Genomic DNA, 15,137 nt, shown 5'->3' with positions numbered 1-15,137 from the left:
GTTCTAAGCCCATGATAGTCCAATTGGAAGCTTATTGGTCCATTTGGATCCAATAAGGAAGTTCTAGTCCAAAATGGACTTAACAAGAACTTCTAGGGTTTTCCAATTGTTTGATGTAGTGAATTGGGGTTTAGTTTCCCATTGAGTAAGCATCATACTTGTTTTTGAATTTTTGATTTCAACATTTACTTGAGTAAAGTGATTACAAGACATAGAATTTCTAGTTGTGACACCTGGCACGTGATACACATTATGTAGTGACACCATGTCAGATTTATTACCAGGCATGATCGTCGTTTTTCCAATCTGAGCAATTGGAAGTCGTGCATTGTTGGCTGTAAGTACCATGCGACTCCCTTTGTACTCCTTCACGTCTTGTAGTTTGTTCTGATCGCCAGTCATGTGATTGGAGCATCCTGAATCAATGATCCAGTCATTTTCATAGTTGATACGCTCTCCCATCATTGTCATGAGTGCCAACTCATTTTCTTCTATGTCACATAATGCCTCAGCATCCCATTCATCCTCTATTTCCTTTTTGGAAGTTACTACATTGCTTTCCACAGACTTTTTCTTTGACCAACAATCCTTGTACATGTGGCCCCACTTTCCACAATTGTTGCAGTTGCCGTCGAACCTCCTCCCCCGAGAACTCTTATTGTCGGTCTTTTGAGATCTCCATGGTTGTGAGGTTCTTGGCTGACTCTTCCCTTTGTCAGCATTTTTGTATCCTTCTTTAGAAGGTGGCTTGAAATTCCTCCGACTTTTACTTGTGTAAAGTACTTCTTCTTCACTCTTCAGCGTGATGCCTCCCATTTGCTTAGCCATAGCTTCTTGGCTGGCCAACAAATTTTCAAACTCTACAAGTGATGGTTGAACGGGCCATCCTTGTACAGCAGTAACAAAGCTTCTATATTCCGGCCTTAGTCCACGGATAATGATCCTCTTCATTCGAGCTTCTGCAATGACGGATTGCGGATCTAGTTCAGTAATCTCCCGACATATCGACTTGACGTTGTGGAAATATTGAGCAATCGTCATGTCATGTTGTGAGATTGATAATAGCTCGTTCTCCAAAAGTTGTAGTCTCGTATCATTCTTCTTTGAGAAAAGCATCACAAACGTGTCCCAAGCTTCTTGGTGTTCTCATCCCGAATATGCTCCAACATCTCTTCTTCGATTGTGGTCTTCAAGGCAAACATTGCTTTGCCTGCTTTGATTTTCCATTTGCGCAAAGCACCATTAACGTCTTCCTCTGGTGGCGTAGTTTCGCTTCCACCAACGACCTCCCATAGATCTTGTCCTTGTAAGTAGGACTTCATACATGTTTCCCACGTTTTGTAGTTGTTGTTGTTGAGTTTCTTGATTCCTCCGACGACTTGGAGATCACCCATCGTGTTGGCAGTACCTCGGTAATACCAAACAAGCTAGTTTCGAAACTAAACTTGCAGAGTCACAAACTACTCACGATACAACGAGAATCACTCGTTCTCACTATCAAGAAACCTTGCTCTGATACCAGATTGTTGAACACGACTCTTAGTGTGGGAAACAACAAGACTTTTATTAAGACACTTAAGAAGAACTTTACACTTTGAGAGACTACTAGACACTTTTCTTTCTTTGAGGCTTTTTTTTGGATACTTAGATGTTGGATTATTTGGAGCAAATGAGCTCCACACCTATTTATAGGTGTTTCCACCTCCTTATAGGAAGTTTCTAGATCTACATACATTCATGGCTATTCTAGAACTATCTACCATATTCTATATCTGTTACAAGCTTTTATATGTTTCTAGAATGTTCTATAATGTCCTAGATAAGTATAGACATTCTTGTGTCTTCCATAGTGTTCTAGAATGTTCCATAGCCTTCCAGGGTCTTCCATCTCGTTCTAGAGTATTCTAGAATCTTCCGGCATCTTCAACACTTCCCCATAGTATTCCATAATGTTCTAGAATCTTCTAGAGCATTCTAGAACAAGCTAAAGTCTTCTAAATAATATTCGTTTTATTGGGCTAGTGATGATCTTTAACAGGTGACGGGGCACGAAACGGAAAATTCGATTCTTATGTCTGGAAGCTGACATCGATACGGTAGGAAACCATATGTAGTTGAAGTTGGGAATCGACTAAGCATCCGAAATAGAAAATACATAGGAAATATGGAGATGTGGTTGAAGAACATAGTAATAGAAGAAGCAAAATGGATCGATGGGGTGGTTTTAAGGCCTTCTGGACGATTCTGATGAGAGAACAAAAAGGTTGGATAAGATGGAAGAAACTGGAAGGACAATTAGGAGGAATGGACGGCGACCCAATTTCAGAGATGAAAAAGGGAGTGGTACCGACGAAAGCTTTGGCGGAGGCGGTGTCTTTTAGAAACAGAAATCTAAACATGGGTGAGAAAACGGTGAAGGAAATTCACGGTTACCAGATGCTTTGGCTTCCCCGAAACGATTCGATGCTTCTAGCACTCCACCTCAGATTTCCAGATAAGAATAACTATCGGAATTCTAAAGCATGACAACGGAAGTGAGAGGAGGCGGTGGAGGTCAAAACGGAAGCAGGGAAAAGCATAACTGGAGCAAGTAGAAAAACGGGTCAGTCTGGATAGGTGGTGAATAAGAAGCGAGAAGCGGTAGATACGAAGAGTGACAACGGAAGCGTAATTGAAAGTACCATAAGGATAACAAGATGAAATCAAGACGTTGACCCTACTGACACTGATCCTAATTTGATTGGTCAACAGAGACGGTGACTACAGATAGAAGTTTAAAAATGGTAAAAAAAAACCTTGGAAAAAAGCACCTGCCCAAATTACCATGAAGATAGTATTCCTAATGAAAGGGACCAATTTGTGAAGAATTTTAATCTACATGGATTGAATGTACGGAGAATATATCCGACTCAAGACCCAAAGTCGAAGTTATGTGATTGGTGGATTGGGTATTTGTTTCACAGTTCAATGGGCCACGGCCTAGGGCATACTCTTAGGGTCTGATGTTACGCCTAAATTTGATCCATCGGGTTCCGGTACACCGTAGGGCGGAGGAGAGCCGGCAAATCAGGGGACGATTGCTTCACGTAATAACGGTAATCGTGAAAATCCAATCTTCCGAGTCTACTAATTTCATTACTGTGTGATTTCTGATACTGATCCCGATCCCGATTCGATGACGATGGTTTTGTTTAGTTATTTTCTAGGGTTTGTTTTCTGTTTTTCTTTTTCTTTCTGATAAGTTTCAATGGTTCATAGACTCTGAAGAAACTGAGTTTATTTATTTTGCGGCGTAAAAAAGTTTTAAATTGATCCATTTTTTTTCCCCTGATAATCGTAATTGGTGGGAGCTGTTGACTATTGGATAACATGTTGTTTATTTTCATCTTAGTTTGGCTATGTTTGAAGGGGTACAAGAAAACTCGAATATTAATGTAAAATTTGTGCATGTGTTGATTTACCATGGTTTTATGTGCGTGATTCATGGATCTGCTGTATGTTTGGTTTTGTTTTACTCTCTTGATTGGTTGTATTCAGCGCATTTTGTACCTTTGACTTTTGTACATGTTTGCTGCTATGATTATGTAGGAACAGGTGGACGAACACATTAGTTTTCTTACATAAAGAATTATGTAATATGTCTTTTGTCAGTTTATAAGAACTTAATTATGAATACAACTGTTTATGCACATTTATACATGGATACCATAAGCATAAGCATATGTAGTCTGCATCAATAATTAACAGTGATTGGGCAATTTTAACTGGGATTTGGTGAATTAATTATGCAGTTGTATTGGTTTTGGGCTTTGGTTTTTGAACTCTTATTTTAACATGAGCTTTCTTATTCCATTGTGCTGCAGTCTTCAAAAGTCAACCAACCACAGATGGATGGGGAAAAGAAGACTGGATCAGGTTTGTATGCAATTGGCAATTGCTACTTTCTGTTGCAAGAGCTTCCTGTTAATATATATATGTTCAATTAGAATTATAGATACATAGATATAAACAAATTCATTTTTGATCAATGATCAAAAGCAGTTGATCCTTGTATGTAAAAGATATACACAGAAGAAGTTGATTTAAAATCTTGAAGCTGTGATTAGTTAATTATGTAAGTCTCTAATTACTTATACGTACGCCAGTAATGCCTTCTTCTATGGAGAATGGAACAGCCAAAACTCTAGATCGGTCATCAAGGTGTAGGGTTTTGACTTTTGACATCTGGCTTTCTCTTTGGATGCTTTATACTGGTTAACTTATTGTTACGTAGAACACTCTCTACAAAAATTATTATAACTAAAAAATATCCGTATATATAGATGCAAAATATCGATTGGAAATCTTGAAAGAGTTAAGGTGTAAATCCTTTGGTTGGAAGATTAAGGTTTTATTAGGATGAGTGGATATAAATTTTATTCCAAGATTAGAATATGGTGTGGAAAAAAATAAAAATAAACCTTTGTACTGACTTTAAATTTTTTAATTAGAGAATGAGCCACAAGACATGGATCACGATCAAGGACACCATGACTCCAGGTTACTAGATCTTTTTATTGTTTTTGAATGACATAATTTTTACTTTATAAAAAAAGTGTGGGAGAATTGCAGATATCCCCTTGTTAAACATCAAAATATCATATTTGCCCAAGTCTTAGTATTTTTTAATTTTCTATTAAACAATCTCGATGAAGTTGTAATTTAACTTCAAACGTCCATCAATTATTTTGCTTGGGTTTTGTGTGTGAGGGATAAAATTGTAAAGTGGGTTTAAAAACTGTGTCAAGGAAAACTTTCACAAGCGATCCATTTCAAGAATTGATTTGTTTATCAACTATCATTGGTTTTGCTCTTGATCATTTTGTTCTCCTATAAGTAAAAAGTTTATTTGTTTATATTTTTCAGAATCACTTTAACTTGGGTCAACGATTTAAATAAAGTTGTGAGCGATGTTGTGTCCATGTCAAAAACGATGGAAAGACTGGGTGCTCGTGTCGAATATTTGGAGGGGGAGTTGCCAAAATTTCTAAAAACGCAACATCTTCCGTGTATTATTCCAAAAAATCTAATCGAACCACAGTTACTTATAAGACCTTTTAGTGAGCATTTTGATCTTCGTAGCTTTCGCTGTTGGCTGAAAGGTGTAGAAGAAGCTTTTGATTATTGTTTTGTCCCAGAAGATGAACAAGTAGATGTGGTCAGCTGCAAATTTCTGCCAGGTGAAGAGGCTTCCAAATGGTGGAAACGTATCCAAGATCTAAGCATGCAAGTCAATAAAACACATCGCATTAATTGGCATCAGATGAAGAGGTTGCTTATGGCTAAATTCCTTTCTCCAGATTGTTTGCTAGACAACAAAAAATCCCAAGATTCTTTTTGATGGATTTGGAAGGAAAAGGGGTTGCATGTAAATATTTGTTTGCTTGAAAGTATTTGTATTCGGTAAGTTTTTATGTATCTGGTAAATTACAAACATATCCTTTTTATCTTTTTTTTTTCCAGCTCAAAGTAAACCAATTCTTGCAATATCAAACCTCCATAACATCAGCAATGGATATCGTTAAAAAGTTTCATATCTTTAAAATAACCCCTGCGGGATGAAAAAAATTTTGTATGGAAAAAAATCCTAAAGATATAATCATTTTTTAAAAGATTTCCTATGTAATTATATTTATACTAGGCGAATCCCCGTGCGTTGAGCAGAAAGGTCTATTTAGTTGAAATATTTACAAACATATGTTTTTTTTTTTTTTTTTTTTTTTTTTTAAATATAACAATAACGTTGTTCTTAAATTTGGTATAATAATTCGTATACTAAATTGATATAATAAATTGATTATTTTGAATTATATGATAATATATACATCTATTATAACTTCATAATCTTAATCGTTTGAATGACTTCAACCCGTAAGTTATTCATGAATAAAATTAAATATAATGTTATTTATAGTTGTTATTGTTAACTAATTTTTTAAATTTTATTTGTTTAACATTTTAATTTCAATCATAGTAATTATTTAAAACATCAAACATTTTTTTTTATTTTAAAAGTAAAAATATAATCATCTATATACTGTTATTTTTAACTATTGTTATTGTAAGTTATTTTAAGCTACTAATTTGAAAACTATTGACGATTATAAAAATATATTCATAAAATATTTTAGTTAAATTGATATTACAATTTAGTTTTTGCATTTAGCACTACAATTTATCACTTTTAACTATTCACAAAATATTCTTCAAAAATTTAAAGTGGAACTGTAATTTATATTGAAGTTGACCATATAATGTTACATTAAAATTAACAATTTAAGTATTTTGTCAAAACTGCTCAAAAGTTGTAGCTTTAAACTGATAATATTTTACATACAACAACATATTAAATCGAATAAATTAAGTATAATATGATAAAATTTAAAGATATAGCTTTATAAGTAAAAGTAAAAAAATTATTTTAATATTGAAATTTAGTTTATTTATGATTTCACTTTAGGTTTGATAATCATTTAACCTTATTAACCAACTTATAATCACTATTAGAAAGACAATACAATTTATCACTTTTAACTATTTACAAAGTATTCTTTGGGTTGTTTAAGTTTAACTAAAATTTATATTTAAGTTGACATGTAAGGTTATATTAAAATTAACAATTTAAGTATTTTATATAAATTTTCAAAAGTTGTAGTTTTAAAATGATAATGGTATTATACCTAATAAATTAAGTATAATAAGTTAAAAGTAAAAAACATAGTTTTATAAGTAGAAGAAAATATATTATTTTAATATTAAAGTTTAGTTTATATGTGATTACACTTTAGTTTATAATTATTATTAGAAACAAATTGAAAAGTCATAGGAGTTTCAAATATATGTGGTGAAAGGAAAAATGAATGAGAGTTTCAAATGAATGTGGTGCTTAGAAAAATACTTCCTTTATAAGTATATAATAATATAGTAAAACACCGTTTCACATTTTGTACCATTTCCTATAACCGGTTATTGCGTTCATGGTATTTACAATTTTCTTAAGAAAACATAAAAATCACTATAAAAGAACACAAATGGGATCATCTATGTTTGAATGGCGTCCCTCCCATAAAGGATTTGACACTCGTGAAATGTGTTATAGTTTAGGAGTGTGATCACAAAACGTGGTTTAGGAGTATGATTAATTAGTGGGTGTGCGATAGTTATTCTAAAAACATCTAATACTTGAATATGCATCATATTTCCTAAGTTAAAACCGAACCAAAGGTGGATCTTCAAAATTATTAGTGCGCTTTGTTGTTTTGGCCATGAAGGTTGAACATAATTTTGTTTTCTATTTTTTATTCCTCAAATCCTGAACACCGGCTTAATAGTATTTTTTTTTCAAATGTTTAAACTTAGATTGAAAATATTGACATACTTTTTTTTTTTATCTTAGTTGCATTAGACCCTTAGGTGATGTTTAGAATGACTAAGGCACTGTTTGTTTTTTTTTAATGCAAAATGTCTGCAGTCTGCGGACCATATTTGCAAACCTCTGCAGTAGAAGAGTTTGACCAAACGTCTGCAGTCTAAAAGAAGAAGATTGTTTGTTATTTAACATCTGCAGGCTGCTAGAATAAACTAAAATTTAATTAAACCGATATTTTTAAACTTAAAAGAGTTTTTTTTTTTTTTTTTTTTTTAATTTTATAATTTTATAACTTTATTATAGATAATTAACAAATGTAGATCGAGTTTTATGTATTATTGTATAAAAAGCGAAAATAAAATGGTACGAATTAACGTATATATTTGGTAAAAACCAACAAACTTTGATCGCAAAGATATACCTAAACATTGTAATTAAGGATAAAAGAATTTAACACGTAAAATTGATGGAAAGAAACTTTGATTTTAAATGAAATTTTCAAAATTTTCATTTTACCTTTTCAATTAAATCAATTAAAAACTGGTCATAAATATTTATTCCAAAAAATGAATGATATTGCATTAAATAATGTTTATAAAATTTGGCACAAAAAATATAAGACAATATTACGATTTTTTTCATATCGATATAAAAAGCTCTAAATACCATTATTGTAATTAAATTTTTATTTATAAATTTGTCACAAGAATCATGATTGTGTCGTCGAACATTTTTTTCTTGAAGTATTGTAACTTTTTTTTTCTCAAATTGTTTATCATAGATAAAATTAGAATAAATCTAAGTTTTTTTTAAAAAAAAAAAAACGTAAGATATATGTGTTTTTTGGGATAGAAGATGTCTGAAGAGATTTGAAGACTCTGGTCCACATCTGCGCCAAGAAGAGGATGTGCAGACCTTTTTAGGTTTGTATTCTTCAGAAAAACAAACAGTTTGCAAAGCCTAATGTTTGTGCGACGCAAACAGAAGTGGCCAAGAAGATCTGCGGACAAAAAAAAAAAAAAAAACACCTAAGGTGGTGTTTGTTTTTTATTTGCAGATCTTCTTGGCATTTTCTGTCCGTGCCGCGTAAACATTAGGCATTGCAGACTGTTTGTTTTTTTGAAGACCACAGAGCTAAAAATGTTTGTGCGTTCTATTCTCGGTGAGATGTGGATTAGAGTCTTCAAACCTCTTCCGACTTCTTCTAGCCTAAAAACACATATATATTAGATTTTTTCCAACTTTATCTATGATAAACAATTTGAAAAAAAAAAGTTATATTACCTCCGTCCCAAATTGATAGTCCACTTTTGACTTTTGAAGTCTTTTTTCTTCAACTTTGACCTTAAATATTTTTTTTTGGTATATAATAATTAATGCAAAATATATGAATGGATTGTATTTTAAATGTTTTTTTCATTGTTATAAGTTTTATTAGGTAATATATAACACAAATAAAAATATTTATAGTGAAATTGAAGAAAAAAAAACTTCAAAAATCAAAAGTGGCCTATTAATTTGGGACGGATGGAGTAATACTTAAAAAAAAATGGTTCGACGACACAATCAAGATTTTCTTGACAATTTTATAAATAAAAATTTAATTACAATAATGATCGTTAAAGCTGTTTATATAGAAATGAAAATATCGCAATATTATCTTGTATTTTTTGTGTCAAATTTTATAAAACATTAATTACAATGTTTAAGTATATCTTTGCGACCAAAGTTTGTTGGTTTTTATCAAATATATACGTTAATTCGTAGCATTTTATTTTCACTTTTTATACTATAATACATAAAAGTAGATCTACATTTGTTAATTATCTATAATAAAGTTATAAAATTATTGAGAAACTCATTTAAGTTTTAAAAAAAATCGGTTTAATTAGACTTTAGTTTATTCTAACAACGTGTATATGCTAAAAAAACAAATAGTTTTCTTCTTTCAAACTGCAGACGTTTGGTTCACCTCTTCTACTACAGAGGTCTGCAGATGTGGTCTGCAGACTGCATATATTTTGCCTCAGAAAAACAAACAACACCTAAGAGAGTAAGGTGATGTTGGTGGTCTTAGCTCTGATGGATCTAATTTCCTAACTTTCACATGTCGGCTAATGGTTGAAATGATGTTAGTGGGGTAGATGCCTAAAAGAGGAAGGTGGAAGACCAAGTTCGACGAGTTTTTCGGCTCCAACAGAAGCTCTGCCATGGCAGAGAGGAAGGATGTTGTGGAATATCGACTTCAATGGAAGGAATAAAGGGATTAGGGTTGGATGCATTTGACTTGAAGAGATGGAGAGATCAAGGTAGGATCCAAGTTTTTTATTGTAACAAGAATATATTTAAAATGATTTAAAATATAAAAACAAAGTCTAATAAGGGTAAATCAGTCTTATTAGAACAGATAGGGACCAAACGTGCAATAAAAATATAAAGTAGGGACAGTCCGAGTTTTTAAAAAAAAATTACGGATCAAACATGCAAATTACCCCAAACCAGAAGGACCATTCGTGTAATTAGATGTATAAATCTGATATATCTTGTATACAATCAGTGGGCACATGAGTTGTTTACACTTATTGGATGATTTAAATAGAGTTTTGGTTTGGATTTCTTTATTTTGGCTCCTATATTTTTTTTTATTTGTTGATGATTTAAATAGAGACTCAATCCCATTGGGCCCAATGAGGCCCAAACTACAATCCTAGAACCCAAAATGCAAACCCAATAAATTACTTCAAACTTTAACGAAAAACCCCACTTCACGAAATAAGCCAAAACTCAGCCCAAAGATGTGAGACCCAAAAACACAACAAGCCGAAATCCCATGCCGAACGTGGGGTGTACGTGCAACTTATGTTGGGCGTACTCGATGAACCCAGATTGCGATTTCAAATCAGTACGATCGGCGTACGTCCAGTTACGCGGGGCATAACCTGGCTTAATCCAAAACTCAACTTCTAACTTAACCACTTAAGCATTTTGCACCCAAACTTCAGAGAACCTCAAAATAAAGCTCTTAATGCATAAATTCGACACCTTTATGCATTTTCATGACTAAATGGGACCCAACAATCATCTTAATCCATTAAGACCCTTTCTAATCCAACTAGAACATGCATGGACCATTCTTAAACATCAAGCAAGCATTTTTATGAACTAACAACATCAAAAGAGGCAAGATCTATCACCACAAGCTTCTGTAGTAGCTCAAACTCACAAGGGGAACTTAATACACCATAAAAGCCCTTAATCTTACCCTAAACTCAAACTAGCATAAGAAGAAGCCAAGATAAGAACTTGATACCTGAAATGAGCTGGAAATGAAGCCAAAAGTTTGGATCTAAGAGTCTTCCTTTGAACCACAAGCTATCACCAAGCACCATTTTCTTGAAAATGAGCAAAACACAGAAAAACGCACACATAGATCTCTCAAACACTCAAAATGATATCAGAGTTTCCGAAATGAGGCTAAAAGACCATGGAGGCTAAGAAATGAAAGAGCCTTGAGCTCATAAAGATGTTTAAATAGTGCCCAAACCCTAAAAATTAGGGTTTGGCACGCTGCTCATTACGTTGGGCGTACCCACGGCTTACGTTGTGCGTACTCACCCAGGCACGTGCCCTCCTCCGTGCACGCATGAGACCAACTTACCAACTTTTTCCACCAAGGGCCATTTCTGTCATTATTTTAAACTACTTATCTTAGGTCTGTTTCCAACGAACCTTATATCCACAAAAAGGTGGCGAGAAGTCCTATGCTCCTAACAACACACCAAAACCTTATAACTTCCCAAACAAAACCTAAAATCCATAAAAGACCGAGTTATCAAATGACAATTATACCCTTAGCCTCCGAAGGCACCATCGAACACTTGGGTCACTTAAACTATAACACCCACATCCGAAAAGACCAAAACCTTTCTTCCCCAAGGCCCTAAGCCTCAAGACCACTGAAAATTGGGCCACAACCCTGAATAATGAAACAAATCCGAAACCGAGTGTTACAGATGACCCACTGGGAAGTTTTCGTGCCGAGTGGCTCATTGTGATATATTCGATTGAGGGAATTTACATATTAGTATTTTTAAAAAAATATTAAAAGTAATGTCTCGGATAAAAAAAAACTTTAGTTATAATAAATTTTAATTCACAAGTTAACCTTTTGCTTTCTATTATTTTTATTTAAATTTATTAAAATGATATCACATGAATAATTTTTAGATTTAAAGTCGACAAATAGAACTTCTTAATGTTAAACTTATATGTTTTTTTTGGAAATTTTCAATCTTTACAGATTGGGGCAACAACGCCCATGATTCAATACTTTTTTTTTTTTTTTTTTTTTTTTTAACAAATAATGGTCTTTGAAAATAGGCTATTTTTTTTAAATACATCGTGCCCTCAACCTTTTGGCCTAAGGTCAGCTGTTGGCAATATGATAATTTTTCCCTCAATATTATCCAAAATTAAAATTAAAGAATAATTTAAACTTTAAATAAAAATGGTGAAGTTGCCGATATAATATTAAATATTGTATATAAAGAAGTTTTTGAAGATTCATGAACTATAATTTTTTATGTTTAATTTTCGTTATTATTGTTTTAACTTATTAATCTACTTATTGTTACTTTTTTTGTTTTATCAAAGAATTTATTTAGAATATAAACTCAAAATGGATTGAAATCATTGTTTTTTTTTTTTTTTTTTTTTTTTTTTCAAAGAGTTTATTTAGAATATAAACTCACAATGGATTGAAATCATTGAATGGACATATAATATAATCCGTCTCAAATAAAAGACCCACAGTTGAAGTTATGTTGATTGGTGGATTGGGTATTTCTGTTACAGTTCAATGGGCCACAGCCCAGGGGTAAGTTTAGGGTTTGATGTTACGCCTAAATTGATCCATCTCCACCTTAGGGTTCCGGTACACCGTAGAGGGCGGAGGAGAAGCCGGCAAATCACCGGACGATTGCTTCACGTAATAACGATAATCGTGAAAACCCAATCTTCCGAGTCTACTAATTTCATTACTGTGCGATTTCTGATACTAATCCCGATCCCGATTCGAGGACAATGGTTTTGTTTAGTTATTTTCTAGGGTTTGTTTTATGTGTTTCTTTTTCTTTCTGATATAAGTTTCAATGGTTCATCGACTCTGAAGAAACTAAGTTTATTTATTTTGCATCATATTTAGGCGTAAAAAAGTTTTAAATTGATAAAAAAAATTAGTTTTTTTTTTCCCTTCACTGCCAATAATCGTAATTGGAGGGAGCTGTTGACTATTGGATAACATGCCTTTACAAATTTGTTTCATTTTCATCTTAGTTTTGCTTCGTTTGAAAGGGGACAAGAAAAGTCGAATATTAATGTAAAATTTGTGCGTGTGTTGATTTTACCATGGTTCTATGTGCGTGATTCATGGATCTGTTGTATGCTGCTATGATTATGTAGGAACAGGAGGACGAACACATTAGTTTTCTTACATAAAGAATTATGTAATACTATGTATTTCGTCAGTTTATAGCAACTTAATTATGAATACAACAGTTTATGCACATGTATACATGGATACCATAAGCATAAGCATATGTAGTCTGCATCAATAATTAACAGTGATTGGGCAATTTTAAGTGGGATTTGGTGAATTAATTAGGCATATGTATATCACAAGGCAGTTGAATTGGTTTTTGAACTCTTATTTTAATATGAGCTTTCTTATTCCATTGTGCTGCAGTCTTCAAAAGTCAACCAACCGCAGATGGATGGGGAAAAGAAGAATGGATCAGGTTTGTATGCAACTGGCAATTGCTACTTTCTGTTGCAAGAGCTTCCTGTAAATATATATGTTCAATTAGAATTATAGATACTCACTTAGCACTTATCCATCCTTTAATGTAAAAGATATACAAAGAAGAAGTTGATTTAAAATCTTTAAGTTGTGATTTGTTAATTATGTAACTCTCTAATTACTTATACACCAGTAATGCCTTCTTTTATGGAGAATGGAACAGCCAACACCCTAGATCGGTCATCAAGGTGTAGGGTTTTGACTTTTGACATCTGGCTTTCTCTTTGGAACACTCTCTACAATTTGATCATCAAAATTATCCATAAATCGATTGGAAATCTTGAAAGAATACGGTGTAAATCCTTTGATTGGAAGATTAAGGTTTTATTAGGATGAGTTTGATTAAATTTTATTCCAAGATTAGAATATAGTGTTGAAAAAAATAAACCTTTGTACTGACTTTAAATATAATTTTTTAATTATGATGTGTCAAGTTGTACACTCATTAATTTATGTTAAGTTTTATGTATTACAAATAACAAATAGTGAAAATAAATACCAACTTTCAATACATAAAAAACACTAAGACGTATTCAAAATATATATTAAACACTTATAAAGGGAATAAAAATATATCATCAATTTCAAAAAAAATAATTCATGATATAGAAAGTTATTGGTCGTTAATTTACTTTTAATCTCAAACACTATTATACCAAGAAAATTTTAGGTAATAAGTATGGACTCATTTCTTCAAGCCTTGATACAAATATCTAAAATATATTATTTCTATATATAATAAATAAGAAATAACATAAACAAATAAAGATAATATAAATTTCAATAACATTGAAGCACTAAAACAAACAGCGATTATCATATTTGCATTCAAAAACATAGTAAACACTTATAAAGTCTATAAAAAAAATCAAAAAAATTCTAGAAACAAAATTTATATGTTTCTATAACAAGGAAGGTTGTTGATCTTTAATATGCCTTTCATCTCAAACATAATTATATCAAGAAAATTTCGTGTTGAAGTAACCATGGATGCGGGAAAAGTCATTCTTCAAGTCTTCGTATTTGAATCATTAACTTATTCAACAACATAAATGTTTTTGTAACAAATACTTACTTATATACTATTAATATGCATACAACATGTACACATGACAAAAAAATAAAAGATCAAAGATTAAATGTCATTAACTTAGTAATTATAAAAATCAAGTTAAAAAAACTTTTCAACGGTTGTGATTAATTAATTAAACGTTGAAGGGTTGTGGAAGTTTTAAATAAATGTGGTGCAAAATGATGATTTATCTTGAATTAATAAAGAGGCGTGTGTTGCACATAACCTTTTTTTTTTTTTTTTTTTTGATGTTTGATGGGTCAGGGAAGGACAAAGAGGAACTTTGAAAAAATAGATGTCTTCCAACCATGGGAATTGTGATGCATTGACCTGAAGATTTTTGTAGAAAAGATATCAAGAATTTCCAATAAATGAAAAGCATGTATCTTACAACTTATGACAATCAAGAGAAATACATAATCAACCACCGTAGGATCTATTGTAACCCTACATTCTAGATGCTATCAACTTCTTCATCCTTATATACGTCAACATTAGGCTCAGAGATAAAGTGCACGAAAAGTTATGTCACTTTTAGAGCAGGTTAATATTTTTAAGATATACGCATTACCGCGATCTCAAAAATATAATTTTCGTAGAAATCCAACTTAATATAAGAGGAATATAACAATTATAGCAAATACAGATCTAACGTTGGTAAGAAATTACAACGACGAAAACTACGAAAAGAATAGTCGACTTTTAAAGAATGTCGCCAAAAGGAAAAACGTACTACACCAAAAAGTAGAAATTATGAGACAAAGAACAACTAAAATAGATATCATGTGAGAGAGTTGTTA

General features: G+C 32.2%; 1 protein-coding gene and 1 long non-coding RNA gene across 2 annotated transcripts; both read left to right on the top strand.

Moving 5' to 3' along the window:
• The first annotated feature begins 2,919 nt into the window (after positions 1–2,919).
• LOC145018771 (uncharacterized) lies at positions 2,920–5,526 on the top strand. Its single transcript, XM_078976619.1, has 4 exons — positions 2,920–3,095; positions 3,864–3,915; positions 4,491–4,539; positions 4,906–5,526. Exons 1-4 carry the CDS (start codon positions 3,003–3,005, stop codon positions 5,378–5,380), a joined length of 669 nt encoding a protein of 222 aa, XP_078832745.1. The 5' UTR covers positions 2,920–3,002; the 3' UTR covers positions 5,381–5,526.
• Positions 5,527–12,290: 6,764 nt separating this feature from the next.
• On the top strand, positions 12,291–13,692 carry LOC145015517 (uncharacterized). The gene is made up of 2 exons (XR_013665906.1): positions 12,291–12,449; positions 13,152–13,692. It is a non-coding gene; the product is annotated as an uncharacterized LOC145015517 (long non-coding RNA).
• The last annotated feature ends 1,445 nt before the right edge of the window (positions 13,693–15,137 follow it).

The sequence above is a fragment of the Lactuca saligna genome, chromosome 9 (assembly GCF_052625555.1).
Source record: "Lactuca saligna cultivar CGN05327 chromosome 9, ASM5262555v1, whole genome shotgun sequence".
Classification (NCBI taxonomy): domain Eukaryota; kingdom Viridiplantae; phylum Streptophyta; class Magnoliopsida; order Asterales; family Asteraceae; genus Lactuca; species Lactuca saligna.
The sequence above is the reverse complement of the archived record's forward strand: the minus strand, read 5'-3'. Positions and strand labels throughout refer to the sequence as shown.